Below are 19484 nucleotides of genomic sequence, written 5' to 3' on the forward strand. Positions count from 1 at the left end.
GGCAGGGCGCAGAAGGAAAGGAATGCCATACGGTTTTTGGAAGGCAGATTTTGCTGGACTGGTTTTTTTGACACCATGTCCCATTTGAAGCCCCCCTGATGCACCCCTAGAGTAGAAACTCCAAAAAAGTGGCCCCATTTTAGAAACTACGGGATAGGGTGGCTTTTGAGACCTATTGTTAAGATGATACCCTCACATTTGAGGGACACGTCGGACCTCCTCCGGTCACTGACCGATATTCAGTGGCAGGAGGAGTTCCGGCTCGTGTCCCTCGATGTGGAGAGTCTCTATACCCGGATCCCTCAGGATAAGGGCATTGAGGCAGTGATGGAAGTCCTGCAGAACACAGATAGAAGTGAGGACTTCAAGATGTTCATCACGGAAGGCCTGAAACTAATTCTCACTAACAATGCCTTTATGTTCGGAGATTCCTGGTATAAACAAAGGGTCGGTACCGCGATGGGGACCCCAGTGGCGTGTAATTTTGCCAATCTGTACCTGGCCCGGTTCGAAGACCGCTTTGTGTACTCAAGTTCTAATCCATTTCTGAAATATATGCATGCCTATTACAGATTCGTGGATGATGTTTTCATCATATGGTCCAGCGACGAGGCACATTTTCGGGCTTTCGTGGATTACTTGAATACACAGAATGACATGAACATGCGATTTACTTACCAGTTTGGGGGCAATAAAATCGAGTTTCTGGATGTAGTGGTATCAGTGGTGGAGGGGGAGTTGGTGACGGAAGGTTTTCGCAAGCCGACCGCCGCCAACTCCCTCCTCCATTTCTCCAGCTATCACCCAAGCACAGTAAAACAATCAGTGCCATATGGCCAATTCAGAAGACTTGCGCGTATAAATACCACCTCAATGAGTTATGATAAACAGGCGCAGGATCTGCGCGTTAGGCTGAGACGTAGAGGGTATCCCCCAGACTTGTTGAATCAAGCTATGACAAAAGCGTCACAAGTACATCAGACAGAAGTAAGGGAGGGTAAACCCTCAATAAAAGGGCCCCCACCCTTCGCCTTTTCCTTTAAATTCAGTCCTATGGCCGATAAGATAAAACAGGTCATAAAGAAAAATTGGAGTATCCTAGTGAGGGACGATTCCCTAAAACAATTGAAAGATATGAAACCAGTGATAGCGTTTAGAAGATGCCATACTATACGCGATCAAGTGGTAACTAGCCATTTCAGAAAAAAACGTCTCACATGGCTGTCTGAACAGAGACCAAAAGGGAATAGGAGTTGCAGAAGCTGTTCCTTCTGCAGCTTCAATTCCCAACTACAAGTGATCTCTGTTGCAGGGATAGAACATAGGGTTTTTCCACTTATTACCTGCCGCAGCAAATTTGTGGTTTATATAATTTTATGTAGATGCGGACGCTTCTACATCGGAAAAACTATCCGCTGCTTATTTGAAAGATTCCGCGAACACCTAAACTCCTTAAAAACAGGAAAGGGTGTTCCGCGGTTAATAGATCATGTGAACAGGGCACATAGTGGAAATCCCAATGTGCTGACTTTTGCTGGCCTTGAAGTAGTTAACCGCACTGAAAGAGGTGGTGACAGAGAAAGGGAGCTTCTGAGAAGAGAAACTATATGGATCCTACGCACGGATGCATTGGGTCCGCTGGGACTAAATGAAAAAATAGATATGAGCGTATTTTTGTAATGAACCACTCTTGCTTATTGTATTTTCGTATTTTGATTTGTTCTTATTGGTTTATGTATGTTCACATATGCACCTTACATCATTGAAGAGGTCCCGTCTGACTGTAATCCCTGCCCTCCCTCTTGAGAGGCCAGGTGTTGATTACTTAGTAATTAAGCAAATTACTGCGATGATGCGGCTTCCAGTGCACTATAAGAAGGTGCCGTGACCTCTTCAGTGTTGGAAAGCCAGAAGAAGCGCATACACGCGTGAAACGGCTGTTGCTTACTTGCTGCTGTATTTGCACCCCCCTCCTGCCATGGAATAAAGTTACCTGCCTATCAACGGTGAGTGCCGCTCGTTTTGTTTTCTTTTTCTTTTTATCATAGGGTGGCAGTATTGTTGGTACTAGTTTAGGGTACATTTGATTTTTGGTTGCTCTATATTACACTTTTTGTGAGGCAAGATAACAAGAAATAGCTGTTTTGGCACCGTTTTTATTTTTTGTTATTTACAACATTCATCTGACAGGTTAGATCATGTGATAGTTTTATAGACCAGGTTGTCACGGATGCGGCGATACCTAATATGTATACTTTTTTTTCATTTATGTAAGTTTTACACAATGATTTCATTTTTGAAGCAAAAAAAATCATGTTTTAGTGTTTCCATAGTCTGAGAGCCATAATTTTTTCAGTTTTTGGGCAATTACCTTGGGTAGGGTATCATTTTGTGGGATGAGATGACGGTTTTATTGGCACTATTTTGGGGTGCGTGTGACTTTTTGATCGCTTGCTATTACACTTTTTGTGATGTAAGGTGACAAAAAATGGTTTATTTAGCACAGTTTTTATTTTTTATTTTTTACGGTGTTCATCTGAGGGGTTAGGTCATGTGATATGTTTATAGAGCCGGTCGATACGGATGTGTCAATACCTAATATGTATACTTTTTATTTTATTTATGTAAGTTTTACACAATAATATCATTTTTGAAACAAAAAAAAATCATGTTTTAGTGTCTCCGTATTCTGAGAGCCATAGTTTTTTCAGTTTTTGGGCGATTATCTTAGGGTCTTATTTTTTGCGGGATGAGATGCTGGTTTGGCACTATTTTGGGGTGCGTGTGACTTTTTGATCGCTTGCTATTATACTTTTTGTGATGTAAGGTGACAAAAAATGGTTTATTTAGCACAGTTTCTATTTTTTATTTTTTACAGTGTTCATCTGAGGGGGTTAGGTCATGTGATATTTTTATAGAGCCGCGGTGATACCAAATATGTATACTTTTTTTTTTATGTAAGTTTTACACAATAACAGCTTTATTAAAACAAAAAAAAATTATGTTTTAGTGTCTCCATATTCTGAGCCATAGTTTTTTTTATTTTTTGGGCGATTGTCTCAGGTAGGGCTCATTTTTTGCGGGATGAGGTGACTGTTAGATTGGTACTATTTTGGTGGGCAGACGCCTTTGATCGCTTGCTGTTGTACTTTTTGTGAGCTGTACTTTTTATAGAGCCGGTCACTACGGACGCGGCGATACCTAATATGACGTTTTTGTTTATTTTTACTTGAAACTTTTTTGGGGGGAAAAACCTTATTTTTTAAACTTTTTTTTTCACTTTATTTTTTGTCCCACTTTGGGACTTGAACTTTTGGGGGTCTAATCCTTCACAATGCATTCCAATACTTCTGTATTGGAATGCATTGGCTGTATGAGTAATACTGTGTGAGTAATACAGCTTCCGGCCTGAGAGATCGAGGGGGCTGGATCTCACAGGTTTGTCACCGGAAGGCAGCGCAGATGCTTCAGGAAGGCATCGCGCTGCCTTCCATGCCATCGGGCCTCCCCCACAGCCCCATGGGGACCTGATGGCACCGCCACCGCACTATAGAAAGCCGCAAACCGCAGGTCTGAATTGACCTGCGGTTTGCGGCGATCGCCGACATGGGGGGGGTCACGGGACCCCCCCGCGCATTTAGCCGAGGTGCCTGCTCAATGATTTGAGCAGGCACCTTATTCCGATCACCGCCCGCCGGGCGGCGGTGATCAGAACAACACATGACGTACCGGTACGTCATGGGTCCTTAAGGACTTGGGAACCATGCCGTATCGATACGTCATGGGTCCCTAAGGGGTTAATGGTCTTTTAATACTGTGATAAATGTGTTTGACGGTAGCAGTTTATCCTTCAGTAAGCGACTTTACAAAAGTCGCATGTCTTTATGAAAAAGTTGCGTGTTCTATTAAAAAGTCGCATAAGATAAGCATGGTCCTCACTGGAGTGAAATTGCACAATTTTTTGAGACTGTTTAAAATTGTCGCAATAGTAAATATGTCTAAAGATTCATTTACATAAGAAAACACGCCCACTTTCAGAAAACTGCCGAGCATAGCGCAGAGCCAATAAAAGTCGCAAATTTTTGCGCAGTTTTAGCAATTGCGCAAAAATTTACGACTTTTTCACTCCATTATTTTGACTTGAGCTAATGATAAATCTGGCCCATTAACTGCATGCCTAATTTGGATAGAGGGATAGAGGACTCCTTTTTTAATCTAATGGAAAGAGTAATCAACTATTTAATATGGGGAAGGAAACGTGTACGGATTTTTTTTGGTGGCGACTTTTATTTTGGACAGGCAGTGTATATATCATGCATTGGCATATATCCAAAGCATTATTGTCTATCAGTGATACACTGACAGGTAACGCACTGTACTAATACAATACTAATATATGCAGTACTGTACATCTGTGTGAAGGTAACACTGACCTGAGGTCCCTGTGAAGCTAATGCTGCAAGCCCCAGAGGAGCAGAGTGGAGAATTGAAGTGGTAGTGGCTCTGGCTGCAATAGTTATTCACAGTGGCAATCCTCACACCGATGCCCCCTAGGGCCAGGGCAGTGATACGAAGGCTCACCCTTTCCTCCCATGGGGCACACCCTGATGTTGGGGCTCCTGCCTGAAGGTAGTTGGGGTGCCTTTGGTGTTATGAGTTGTTGTGCGGGTAGAGGTAGATGTACATGCTGTGGCTTGTGTATGGTGTTGGAGTCAGTAACCAGGTCGACTGTAGAACATAAACATATCTCTTTACTGAAGTACAGAATGCAGAATATAGTGCATCAAAACACAGTTCCAAACAATTCACAGTGCAAATCTTCCCATATAGTAATGTATGGATATAGGGCAGGATGAGGATTGTAATGCTGCTTCCCTCTATCTCTTCAAAGTGTTGCCTGCAGAATCTAAGGCTAGCAATATTATTCTTGTAATGGTGACTGTAATTCCCAGCTGAGTGGTACAGGATTAAGATGTGGTGTGCCAAACTGTGTCCAAGTTTGAAGGTTGTTTTAACAATGTCCCTCTCACTGCAGTAAAGTCTAGCCTTAAACAGCAAATACCTTACTGACTGATTCCAACGCTCGGCCATGCAGATTCTGAAGCTTCTAGTTCTTTCCTTCTCTTTTCCTGGAGTACTGAGTAGTAATTATGGTTTTCTCTCTGTACATTTCTCAGACTTAGGACTCATACACATGAACCGTCTGTGCCATCTGTGTGGTGCACTGGGGATTGCTAATTGCGATCTCCAATGCATGGGCACCATCCGTGTTGCCTGCGCTGGCAGATGCAGACATTCAACTTGAGTGGGTCAAAGATCGGTCCGCACTGCAAAAATAAATAAATTGTGGTGCGGACATTCCATGGAAGCACTCCGTAGTGCTTCTATGGCTTTCCGCTCTGTTCCTCCGCATCTTCCAGATTGCGGACCCATTCAAGTGAATGGGTCCATGTCCGTGATTCGGTGCGCACACAGCTGGTGCAGTATATTTCTAACTGCAATACGGGCATTTGTGTGCATAAGCCCTGTGTTATTCTCTGGGATGACAGCCTAGTCCTCTGAGGAGTGAGTACATGTACCTTCCTCTCACTTCCTCAGTTAACATACTACTCAACCAGAAGCCGATCTATAAATCCAACACTTATCTTTCTACAGGGGCAATGTCAAGATTATTAACCCCGACCGATCTTTGACGGAGATATGCTGGTACATTACAAGGCATTAACATATTAACTAACATTAAGTAACAAAAACAATTTGCAAGTACCCTATTCTGGGGTACTGCATCAACAGTGATCTGCCAGAGATTTTCGTATCTTAAAGGGGAACTAAATCTTTACTGAAAGGACAGAAGGTGAGGCAGCGCTACTCTGAGTACTTTGCACCTTTGGATTGCACTGGTTCCACTCTACTTTTTCAGCATGCAAAGTACAGATCCATAGAGAGTATACTCTGCATTCTGGGAAAGCAGAGGAGGGCTGATGAAAGACAAAGGTGCAGAGCACTCTGAGAAGGGCTGCTGTACCTTCCATGCTTTCAGAAAAGGTTTAGGTCCTCTTTAAAGGTTGTTCAAGTTATATTTCCGAGTAATCAATTATTTTAAATCAGCATGGGTGAATAGCAACAGAGAAACATAATAGCACCACCTAGGATGAACTGTAACCACTAAGCTTCTGTGCCTTGTCTGAGTAATTGTAATATGAAGAATTTGTGTTTCACTATCATGTGAAGAAAGAAAAAGTAAAATCTCTTGTTTTAACCAATATGGTGTGCACTTATGGAATCCTTGGCCACTACCTTACCAAGAAGCAATTGTCTCAAAAAACTGCATCAAAAACTGCAATTGTGAGTCCAGCCAAATAACAACAAACTTTGTCTAGGAGTATGATGAAATTGAAATAAATATTTTTCTGTATCTTCTAGACAAGTGCTTTGATGAAATTCTGCAACAGTATTTTGAACCCAAGGAAAAATGGCTACGGTATACACCACCCACTTTGGAAGAATGTACCTGCCATGAGAAAGGAAAAGTGTGTAAAACAACGACTGGGAAATGTGAGTTGAAAAATACAAGTTGACAAATACACATATTGATGTGTGGAAATTCTGCTCCATGGTGACAGAAAAATAGGCAGAAGTGTGTGTGAGAGGTGAGAGGAGAAGCAGCAGGCAGAGATACACCAGCCCTGTGAGCCAAGAACAGCCATGAAAAGGTGTAATAAGTGTCAGCCTCTGAGGGAGAGAACTGAATCTCATAGAAGGTAGAGGGGCAATGTTAAGGAAGAGTGCTTGAACAAGAAGCCAGTAAAAGTTACGCACATGTCAGGCTATAGACTTCACTGCAATTTGGATAAGGTTGATAGCTTGAGGCACTCTTCCATACCCAGGAGACAGACTGGTCACTTTATCAAAGAACCGCACCCTATAGTGGGCATTGAGTAATTATTGAAAAGAGAGAGCTTGAACCCCTTTGTCCATATTAAAAATATTGCATTGTTTATCTGCAAAAGGACTCACAAGGGGCCTCAAGACAATCTCTTCCACCTACCCTATATGCAGCCTTGGTAAATTGTTATATGCAACGTTTAAAGACTGTTCCTACATATGCAAACACGTGTGCATCATCCGTCAAATAGCTTGAGTAAAGCAAAGTTTGCTTGTCTACCAAAATTACCTAGTCATTGCCTCCTCCTCTTCTGGCCCCATCTTGTGCCTTGCAGCTCCCATGAATCACCAACACCAAGGGAACCCAAAACCATTATCAGGCAGGAGACAGTCACCAGGGTGTGCTCTGAGGGAAAGAAGAGGTGTGCCAACTAGTGTTGATCGAACACCAAAGTGCTTGTGTGCTCTGGCTGAACACATAAGTATGCTCATGTGCTCTACGACATACAATAGACAACCACACAAAGGCTATATGCCAAAAGCCAGGTATGTGCAAGCCATTAATCTATCCATGAGACAGATAACAGGCTTAGTCAGCATACCTTACAATGGCAGCCTTGTGCACTATGAGACATTCTCATCTGACTGAGAGCCAGTAAGCCTCAAAATTACTTCAGATCTGTTGGATGGCTTGGGTGGACCTGCGCACCTAGATCAATATCAGTAGGGTGACAAAAAGGTTTCTGATTGTCCTAACATAATATTTAATAACCTTTCTATACAGTTTTGTCATGTAAAAACTCATTTGCATAAACATGGGCATATGGGAAAGACATGCAAATTAGCAGAATCTGCCTTGTTTTTCAGCTGAAAAACCATTTACATTGAAAATTCGCGATCTGCACTACTCATGAAAAGCACCATCTATTGGTTTCATACTCTTATGACAAGACTATTAGTCTTGTCACAAGACTATGAAACTAATAGTTGGCGCTGTTCATGACTCATGAACAGCGCCATCTATGCAAGTCACCCGTACATACTAAATGGTAAAACACTCGGTAACACTGACATGGAAAAGGATCTAGGAACTTTAATAAACAGCAAACTAAGCTGCAAAAGCCAGTGTCAGGCAGCTGCTGCCAAGGCCAATAAGATAATGGGTTGCATCAAAAGGGGCATAGATGCCCGTGATAAGAACATAGTCCTACCACTTTACAAATCGCTAGTCAGACCACACATGGAGTACTGTGTACAGTTCTGGGCTCCTGTAAACAAGGCAGACATAGCAGAGCTGGAGAGGGTCCAGAGGAGGGCAACTAAAGTAATAACTGGAATGAGGCAACTACAGTACCCTGAAAGATTATCAAAATTAGGGTTATTCACTTTAGAAAAAAGACTGAGGGGAGATCTAATTACTATGTATAAATATATCAGGGGTCAGTACAGAGATCTATCCCATCATCTATTTATCCCCAGGACTGTGACTGTGACGAGGGGACATCCTCTGCGTCTGGAGGAAAGAAGGTTTGTACACAAACATAGAAAAGGATTCTTTACGGTGTGGTTGTCTATTGTATGTCGTAGATAATAGGAGTCCAAAACGCATCCAGTCATTCTCTTAATGCTGTTTCCAAACCATTTTGATGGGGTTTCCATCAATTTCTAACCTTTTTTTGTAAACCAGCTCTTCTTCAGAGCAGGGGGTGCCTGGTTTGATGCTCGGGTCTCCCATTGACTTTCATTGTATTAAATTGTACTCGAGCACCCGCAGTATTCGGCCGAGCACTCCGATATGCCGCACATAGAGATGCTCGATCCGAACAGCAGTTCGGCCAAACATGCTCGCTCAACACTAGTGCCAACACTTCGTGCTCAGCTCTAGGAGTGCCGGGATGGACCATAGCCATCGTGAGCAGCACCACCACTATCCTCACAGCAGGCACCACTCCCGTTCTCACCAACCATAGTCTTCTCATATAGATCAGCGCGCAGCAAGTAGTCATACAGTCAGGTCCATAAATATTGGGACATCGACACAATTCTAACATTTTTGGCTCTATACACCACCACAATGGATTTGAAATGAAACAAACAGGATGTGCTTTAACTGCAGAGTGTCAGCTTTAATTTGAGGGTATTTACATCCAAATTAGGTGAACGGTGTAGGAATTACAACAGTTTGCATATGTGCCTCCCACTTGTTAAGGGACCAAAAGAAATGGGACATAATAATAATAATAATCATAAATCAAACTTTCACTTTTAAATACTTGGTTGCAAATCCTTTGCAGTCAATTACAGCCTGAAGTCTGGAACGCATAGACATCACCAGACGCTGGGTTTCATCCCTGGTGATGCTCTGCCAGGCCTCTACTGCAACTGTCTTCAGTTCCTGCTTGTTCTTGGGGCATTTTCCCTTCAGTTTTGTCTTCAGCAAGTGAAATGCATGCTCAATAGGATTCAGGTCAGGTGATTGACTTGGCCATTGCATAACATTCCACTTCTTTCCCTTTAAAAAACTCTTTGGTTGCTTTTGCAGTATGCTTTGGGTCATTGTCCATCTGCACTGTGAAGCGCCGTCTAATGAGTTCTGAAGCATTTGGCTGAATATGAGCAGATAATATTGCCCGAAGCATTTCAGAATTCATCCTGCTGCTTTTGTCAGCAGTCACATCATCAATAAATACAAGATAACCAGTTCCATGCCCACGCCATGACACTACCACCACCATGCTTCACTGATGAGGTGGTATGCTTAGGATCATGAGCAGTTCCTTTCCTTCTCCATGCTCTTCTCTTCCCATCACTGTGGTACAAGTTGATCTTGGTCTCATCTGTCCATAGGATGTTCCAAAACTGTGAAGGCTTTTTTAGATGTCGTTTGGCAAACTCTAATCTGGCCTTCTTGTTTTTGAGGCTTACCAATAGTTTACATCATGCGGTGAACCCTCTGTATTCACTCTGGTGAAGTCTTCTCTTGATTGTTGACTTTGACACAAATACACCTACCTCCTGGAGAGTGTTCTTGATCTGGCCAACTGTTGTGAAGGGTGTTTTCTTCACCAGGGAAAGAATTCTTCGGTCATCCACCACAGTTGTTTTCCGTGGTCTTCCGGGTTTTTTGGTGTTGCTGAGCTCACCGGTGCGTTCCTTCTTTTTAAGAATGTTCCAAACAGTTGTTTTGGCCACGCCTAATGTTTTTGCTATCTCTCTGATGGCCTTGTTTTGTTTTTTCAGCCTAATGATGACTTGCTTCACTGATAGTGACAGCTGTTTAGATCTCATCTTGAGAGTTGACAGCAACAGATTACAAATGCAAATAGTACACTTTAAATGAACTCTGGACCTTTTATATGCTCATTGTAATTGGGATAATGAGGGAATAACACACACCTGGCCATGGAACAGCTGAGAAGCCAATTGTCCCATTACTTTTGGTACCTTAACAAGTGGGAGGCAGATATGCAAACTGTTGTAATTCCTACACCGTTCACCTGATTTGGATGTAAATACCCTCAAATTAAAGCTGACAGTCTGCAGTTAAAGCACATCTTGTTCGTTTCATTTCAAATCCATTGTGGTGGTGTATAGAGCCAAAAATGTTAGAATTGTGTCGATGTCCCAATATTTATGGACCTGACTGTATAAATAATTTTTGTCTGCACTATTTTAATTTTTAGAAATAAGATCCAGTACTCTATGGTATATTAGTTATTCCTGGTAATTGACTGCTATAAACTGTAGTCATCGCTGACATCAGGCCTGTTCGCAATAGGGTTTCTTAATTTAAAGTGTTATTCTGGTTATATCATACCACAGGATATGGAATAACAGATCAGTTGCAATCTGACACTGAATCCACCGACAGGACTGGACTGGGACTGAAATTCTGTCAGAAAACAGACAGGCCCACTTGTTGTGTGGTGAATGTGAAATATGTTTGTGCCCCTCCCGCCTACATCCAGGAGAATACAGCACTACATACCTATTACTTACATCCAGTGACGTCTCCTCTAATGTAGATGTTCTCTTTCCTCATCTTCTCCATTGGGAGCAGACTATAATGATGACATCTTTTAACTACAAAGTTTACCACACAGACATCTCTTTCCTTCCCCTCCTGGTGCCCCAATAGTGCTATCCTTGTACTATCCCCAATATGGTGCCCACAGTGCTGTAGAAATTATAGTGCTATACAGATAGTCTCCTATAGTAATAGTGCTCACAAATGTCCCACAATAGTGATTCACTCCCAGAATGCCCTCATTACTAATAGTGCCTCCTACAGTGATAAAGCCCCCTGACAGTACCTGTTAGTGCCCTCCATACAGTAGTTTATATATGCACTTCTATAGTGCCCCCAGTAGTTATTACATGCCACTCTATCGTGCTCCCAGTAGTTAATACAGGCCCCTCTATAGTGCCCTAGTACTTAATATAGGACCTTTTTATAGTGCCCCAGTAGTTATTATACGCCCTGCTATAGTGCTCCAGTAGTTATAGTTCCCTCTATAGTGCCATAGTAGTTATTGTAGGCCCCTCCATAGTCCCCCAGTAGTTTATATAGGCCTCTCTATAGTGCCCAGTAGTTGATATAGGTACCTCTATAGTGCCCTCAGTAGTTGAAATAGACCCTTCAGTAGTTGATATTGGCTCCTCTTTAGTGCCCAGTAGTTGATACAGTCCCCTCTATTGTACCCCCAGTAGTTAATATAGTCCCAGTAGTTGATATAGGTCCCTCTATAGTGCCTCAATAGTTATTATATGCTCTACTATAGTGCCCAGTAGTTGATATGTGAACCTCTTTAGTGCCCCCAGTTGTCATAATGTCCCCAGAAGTTACAGGAGTCTTACTCCTTGTTGCAATCTGTGACGCATACTAGAGGCCTCTTCCGGCCTGCAGCCTGTGTTCCAACTTCCTGGCATCTTGGCGCAGACTGCTGCTATGAAGACATTGAGGTGCCTGTTTCCTGTTGCAATGTCATTGTGATCACCTGAGGCCTAGTGCAAGTGGTCGTAAAGTGATGGAATCCTCATCCTCATAGGCTTTAAACCTACTGGCATCTTGTCTGTGAAAGTGAACGGCAGGGCCAGAAACCATTAGTTCCCTGACCCGCCGCACTATTCAACTGTATTAGCGCTCTTAGGATAGAGATGCAGTTGTATCTGTGGTGGCAACTAGTTTCGGGGCCCAGGGTGGCCCACCCAGGCACCAGCCCATTTGGCAAAATTGACATATGGGCAGTCCAGCCCTGCCCATCGATCATAAGAACAGGGATCCCCACAATGAATAGCTGGTTGAGCATGCGTGACTCACACTAACCGACACACACTAGGGCCAATTTCATTTCAATTCAAATAAACAGTATGTTTTTGGAGGAAACTGGAGAACCTGGTGGAAACCCATGAACGGAGAGCATATAAACGCCATGGAGATATTGTCCTTGGTTCGGTTGGATTTTAACTTAGGACCCCAGTGCTACAAGCCAACAGTTCTATACACATCACTGGCCATTTCTTTGGCTACAAATTCTTATCTCTCAGTGTAACGTAAGCAGCGGTAGTTGGCACATGGCCACCCCATTCACCCCCCTTTGAATTTGGTACTAAAATATTAAGGTTTTAAGATATTCTGCTGCTCTGGATTTCAGATTGTGATCACAATCCATGTTTCAATGGTGGACATTGTATCAAACACAAAGAAAACAGGATCTGTGGCTGTACCAAGGGATTTTCAGGAGAGCATTGTGAAATAAGTAAGTTTTAATAAGACATATGCAGTTACTTCTTTGCCTGTAACCTTTCTTGAAAATGTTAATGTTCTTTTAAGATATGAAAGAAACTTGCTACCATGGCAATGGCACCAGCTACAGGGGTACAGCAAATGTCACTGTAACAGGAGCAGCCTGTTTAAACTGGGAGTCCGACATCATACAACATGAAGTTTCATGGTATAGTGGAAAGCATGCACAGAGACATGGCCTAGGATATCATTCATACTGCAGGTAATACTAGAAGAAAATTACGCTATGGAATATTAAAACCAGGAATATTACAAAAGAAAGCACTTATTGTTTACCAGGCACAGTGCCAAATTACTGAGTCCAAGACCCAGGACCCTCCCGATCAGCTGTTTGAGAAGGCAGCGGCCTTCGCAGTAGCACCACGGCCTTCTCGCAGCTTTCCTAGGCCATGTGATGTCACGTTCATTGGTCACATAGCCTAGGTGCAGAAGTGAATGGGGCTGTGGTGTGATACCAAGCACAGCCACCATTAAATGGATGGCGCTGTGCTTGGTGAACAGAGAGAAGACTGAGGCACTCACAGGAGCTCCAATGCCTTTTCAAACATCTGATCGCCGGAGATCATGAATGTCAGACCCCCCCTTCCCCCCGATCAGATATTAAGGACTTATCCCGAGGATACATTATCAATAGTAAAGTCTCGGAAAACCCTTTTAAATTATCCAGGTAAAATGGACAGTATGACATCTTTAGCCAGGCACTCCCTTTTATTCCAGTAACCAGGATAGTACAAATGTGTAGACAGTCAGATAGAGACATAAACCCTCTTGTAAAAGCATGATATGTTCTGAATCCTCAGGAATCCAGATGGAGATACACAACCCTGGTGTTTCACAATGAAGAATGAAAGCGTGACCTGGGAGCATTGCCTTATTCCACAATGCCAGCAGATATCAGGTACATGAGATAAATGAAACCTAAACATTCTCAATTAATCATAAAATAAATGCCAAAATGTAATATTATATATATCAGAAGAACACTTCTTCCATCAGAAAGATGGAAAGAGCAGAAAAATAAAAAAGCAAAGAACAGATCCTTTACTTTCAGCATCCATTGTGCTAATTTTGCATCCATTTATGTCAGTTCCATCAGAGATCCGTTATTTTGGATGGGAGTCTTGCGAGAAGGAATTTTTCTTCCGTCCAAAATTACGGACCTCTTACAGAACAGACAAACGGATGCAAAATGAGCACAACGGATGTTCAAAGTAAAGGATAATTTTTAAACAAAAATGTTTCTGGTCTTCTGATGCTTCAGAACGGAAAGCAAAATGGTGATGATGTGAGCCCAGCCTTACTAAAAGTACAATAAATAGTAAAACAATAATTAGTAAAAAAAATTATGATATAAAGTGCAAGTGAGATAATAACATTCAGCAATATTAAATAGCAATAACAGAAAGGTATACATACTGCATTATAAAGAGACCCTGACTGAAAGTGCCATTAAATAGAGGCACAAAGATAGTATTTAATAATAACATATGCTATATGAGAAAATAAATACAGACCAGGCTGGGACATATTATAGAGTAGTGTGGTCCCTATTACACCTCAATGTGATCACAGCTTCCTTGAGTGGTACCTCAAGACTGTGTGAGAAATGCATTGAGGTGTAACAAGGACCACACTACTCTATAATATTTTCTTCTCCATTTGATGGCACTTCCAGTCAGGGTCTCCATAGAATGCAGTATTTATACCTATAATATCTATTATTACTATTCAATATTGCTGGATATTATTATCGCACTTGCACTTTATTTCATTATTATTTTTATTTATTATTTGATTATTTATAGCAATCAACATTGCAGGATAACAGGCTGAATTGGATGGCCATATGTTGTTCATCCTTACAAGGTGTTACTATTTTACTAACAGCCCCCTCTAGTGACACTTGTCTATAATTAACCACTAATACATAAAATCCAAAATGCTTGATCTTTATTCTCCTCCGACATCTGCCATTATGGGAGAGTTGGACACACACATACACTTTAGATAAATGTGTATGGGCAATTGAATGGTTTTGAAGGTCTAATAAAATACTTTTGAACAAAATCTAAAATGTTTGATATTTGTACAAACAGTCGTACAGTGACAAAGGAGCCCTAAAGGCCATATGGAACTAGGATATCATTAAAGGGGTTTTCCAGGCTCTTGATATTGATGACCTAATCTCAGGATAGGTGATTAATATCCGATTTGGTGTTTGTCCGACACACTGTACCCCCACCGGTCAACTGTTGCCTGCAACCTCCAGCGCTGGAAAGGCTCTGTGAATGGACCAGGAAACACAGCTCTGTTCAAAGTGTAGTGACTGTGCCACTTCAGTGGGCGCTGAGCTGCAGTAACCCCACACGGCCACTACACTTTGAACGGAGCTGTGTTTCCTGTTGCATTCACAGTGTTAGTTCCAGCATCGGAGGCTGCAGGAAGCAGCTGATCAGTGGGGGTGCGGGGTGTTGGACTCTCAGCAGTCAGATATTAATCACTTATTCTGAGGATAGCTCATCAATATCAGGAGTCTTAAAAACACCTTTAATAAATAATGACGTCATTAGCCACAATCTGTGCATAGCAATAATAAAAAAAAATCATAATGACAACTGCATTCCAGTCTGAAGTTCACCTAGACATAATAGAAAGGATATCTTACAAAAAGTTAAAGTTTATTTTAATACTGCAGCTGGCAGGCCGGCGTGTCTCTTCACCAGATGATGACATGGTTTTGTCTTCACAGCTACTAGTTCACCTCCTCATACCCATGATCCCAAGCCTACAACACAGTTTGTGCCAACTGTCACTACCCCTGATAGTCCTGCCACTACAGAAGTTCATAAGGATCCAACAAGGGACATACCTGCAGACTGTGGATTAACATTTCGGAAAAGTCCATCTATGACGCCACGTATTGTAGGTGGATTGGTTGCACTCCCGGCATCTCACCCTTATATGGCAGCTTTGTATATCGGGGATAGCTTTTGTGGTGGGACTGTCATCTCCTCCTGCTGGGTTTTAACCGCAGCTCACTGTTTAGATCGTAGGTAAGTTTTCAAACATCTGTACATTCAGTCACTTTGCTGAAAACTACATAGTTCTTGCAGTTTCATTCTTAAATGACACAAACAAGATAGCTTGAGATGCATGGACGGTTGTTCTAAAGTATGATTAAAGAAAATGACGCTCAGTGGGGCCATATTTTTACAAACTCCCTCAGACCTTATGAAAATGTATCATAACCTTAACCACTTAATGACCACCCACTGTTTTTCTGGTCATTGGAGGGAGCTGAGCGCTTCAGTGAGCACTCCTCCTGTACGAACAGTAACTAATAGCTCCAGTTCTCAAAGCAACCTTTTGCTCTACAGCCAGGATTGGAGGTAGCTCCAATATCAACTGTGACCACAGCATGATCAAAGGGGATTTCACCCTCTGATTGGGTCCCAGTGATCTGATCAGAGGCTAGGTAAGCCCTCTGTAGTCAGCCCTGGGGATATATAAAGGACTCCAGAACTGTGAATACAGTAATCTAGCTGTTAGGTCACACTAGTGTTGCCCTAAACCAGGGGGTGAGATTAAAATATTTAACAGGTTCCCTACTCCACGGCGGACACACGGCCTCACGACACATGTTTACATATACATACACCATATACAGTGCCTTGCAAAAGTATTCACCCCCCTTGACTTTTTTCGTGTTTTGGTGCCTCACAACCTGGAAGTAACATGGATTGTTTGAGGATTTGCATCACTTAATTTACAGAACATGCCCACAGCTTTGAAGATGTTTGTTAGTTTTTTTTATTGTGAAGCAAACAACAAATAGGACAGAAAAGGTCAATGTGCATAACTATTCACCCACCTAAAGTCAATACTTTGTAGAGCCACCTTTTACGGCAATCACAGCTCCAAGTCACTTTGGATAAGTCTCTATGAGCTTGCCACATCTTACCACTGGGATTTTTGGTTATTCCTCCTTGCAAAACTGCTCCAGCTCCTTCAAGTTGGATGTTTGCGCTTGTGAACAGCAATCTTTAAGTCTGACCACAGAATATCTATTGGATTGAGATCTGGGCTTTGACTAGGCCATTCCAACACATTTACATGTTTCCCCTTAAACCACTCAAGTGTTGCTTTAGCCGTGTGTTTGGGGTCATTGTCCTGCTGGAAGGTGAACCTCCATCCTAGCCTTAAATCACACACAGAGTGGTACAGGTTTTTCTCAAGAATATCCCTGTATTTAGCACCATCCATCTTTCCCTCAACTCTGACCAGTTTCCCAGTCCTGGCTGCTGAAAAACAACCCCACAGCATGACGCTGCCACCACCATGTTTCACTGTGGGGATGGTGTTCTTCGGGTGATGTGTTGGGTTTGCGCCAGATATAGCGTTTTCTTTGATGGCCAATAAGTTCAATTTTAGTCTCATCAGACCAGAGTACCTTCCTCCATACATTTTGGGAGTCTCCCACATGCCTTTTCGCAAACTCACAACGTGCCTTTTTGTTTTTAGCTGAAAGTAATGGCTTTCTTCTGGCCACTCTGCTATAAAGCCCAACTCTATAGAGCATACGGCTTATTGTCATCCTATGTACAGATACTCCAGTCTCTGCTGTGGAACTCTGCAGCTCCTCCAGCGTTACCTTTGGTCTCTGTGCTGCCTCTCTGATTAATGCCCTCCTTGCCTGGTCCATGAGTTTTGGTGGGCGGCCGTCTCTTGGCAGGTTTGCTGTTGTGCCATGTTCTTTCCATTTGGTTATGATAGATTTGATGGTGCTCCTGGGCATCATCAAAAATTGAGATTTTTTTTTTATAACCTAGCCCTGACTTGTACTTCTCAACAAATATTGTCCCTTACTTGTTTGGAGAGTTCCTTGGTCTTCATGGCAGTGTTTGGTTAGTGATGCCTCTTGCTTAGGTGTTGTAGCCTCTGGGGACTTTCAAAAAAGCTGTGTATATGTAATCACAGATCATGTGACACTTAGATTGCACACAGGTGGACATCATTATACTAATTATGGGACTTCTGAAGGTAACTGGTTGCACCAGAGCTTTCTATGGGCCTCCTAACAAAGGGGGTGAATACATATGCACATGCCAATTTTCTGTTTTCTATTTCTAAACAATAGTTTTATTTATATATTTTTCTCATTTCACTTCAACTTAGACTATTGTGTTCTGCTCTATCACATGAAATTCAGATTAACAAAACATTGAACTTAAGGCTATAATGTAACAAAACACAAAAAAAGTCAAGGGGATGAATACTTTTGCAAGGCACTGTATATGTAACACACATAAATACACCATATACATGGTACACATACATAAATACACCATATATACACTACACACACATACCACCCAACTTTAAAAAGCCTAAGGAGCTAAACTATGGAATGGAAGCGCTCATCTCCTGCTGCCGCCGCCAGAGCTCCGTATCAGGGTTCAGCCGGTAACACAGTTGTCCGATCCGGCTGTAATTTTAAAACCGGATCTAGAAAACCTGAGGGAACTGGCTGAATCCCATGCCTGCCCTAACCGCACCCCGTGCCATAGAGACACAGAACATAATAGCATATAGAAGTATCCTAATACAGGATGGGCCATTTATATGGATACACCTTAATAAAATGGGAATGGTTGGTGATATTAACTTCCTGTTTGTGGCACATTAGTATATGTGAGGGGGGAAACTTTTCAAGATGGGTGGTGACCATGGCGGCCATTTTGAAGTCTGCTATTTTGAATCCAACTTTTGTTTTTTCAATAGGAAGAGGGTCATGTGACACATCAAACTTATTGGGAATTTCACACGAAAAGCAATGGTGTGCTTGGTTTTAACATAACCTTATTCTTTCATGAGTTATTTACAAGTTTCTCTTTGTTTACAGCCGTTGACATGTCGCCGAGGTTAACACATGAGGAGCGGATAGAAATTGTGTTGATGTCTGGTGAATGCAGTAACCGGGTAATTGCAGCAGATTTCAATGCAAGACACCCTACGAGACCACCCATCTCCCATGCTACAGTTAGCAAACTGCTTGCTAAGTTTCGTGAAACTGGTTCAGTGTTGGATTTGCCAAAATGTGGATGCATGAAATCTGTCTCTAATGAAGAAACATTAGTGGCTGTCCTAGCTTCATTCAGCGAGAGCCCACAGCATAGCACTCGCCGCATGTCACTGTAGAGTGGCATTAGTCGAACATCCCTTTGGCGGATATTAGCTACTTACAAATGGCACCCTTACAAACTCCAGCTACTGCAGCATCTCAACGAGGATGACCCAGATCGGCGCACTGAATTTGCAGAATGGGCAAAACAAAAATTGGAACAGGACCCTCAGTTTACGCAGAAGATTTTGTTCAGTGATGAGGCAAACTTTTATGTGAATGGTGAAGTTAACAAACAAAACCACCGCTATTGGTCTGACACTAACCCACATTGGATAGATCCCTCCAAGACTGTTGGAACAAAAAAATTGATGGTATGGTGTGGTATATGGGGTACAAAGATAGTGGGGCCATTCTTCATCAATGGAAACCTCAAGGCCACTCTATATGCGAAATTGCTACATGATGATGTGTTTCCCTCTTTATGCACTGAAACTGGCACGTTCCCTGAGTTTTTCCAGAAAGATGGTGCATCACCACATTATGGGTGTCAGGTCCGAGCATTCCTAGATGAACAGTTTCCTGGAAAGTGGATTGGTCGTCGTGGGCCAGTTGAATGGCCCCCAAGGTCTCCCGATCTGACCCCCTTAGACTTTTATCTTTGGGGTCATC

At 42.4% G+C, this 19484-nt stretch overlaps 1 protein-coding gene across 1 annotated transcript in view; it reads left to right on the plus strand.

Annotated features, from left to right (window-relative positions):
- F12 (coagulation factor XII) overlaps positions 1 to 19484 on the plus strand; it is a 131730-nt gene that overhangs the window by 74036 nt on the left and 38210 nt on the right. The window contains exons 6-10 of the mRNA XM_040405532.1: positions 6424 to 6555; positions 12540 to 12644; positions 12719 to 12893; positions 13492 to 13589; positions 15441 to 15744. Coding sequence (XP_040261466.1) covers positions 6424 to 6555; positions 12540 to 12644; positions 12719 to 12893; positions 13492 to 13589; positions 15441 to 15744 — 814 coding nt within the window. The remainder of the gene's footprint in view (positions 1 to 6423; positions 6556 to 12539; positions 12645 to 12718; positions 12894 to 13491; positions 13590 to 15440; positions 15745 to 19484) is intronic.

The sequence above is a fragment of the Bufo bufo genome, chromosome 1 (genome assembly GCF_905171765.1).
Source record: "Bufo bufo chromosome 1, aBufBuf1.1, whole genome shotgun sequence".
Taxonomy (NCBI): domain Eukaryota; kingdom Metazoa; phylum Chordata; class Amphibia; order Anura; family Bufonidae; genus Bufo; species Bufo bufo.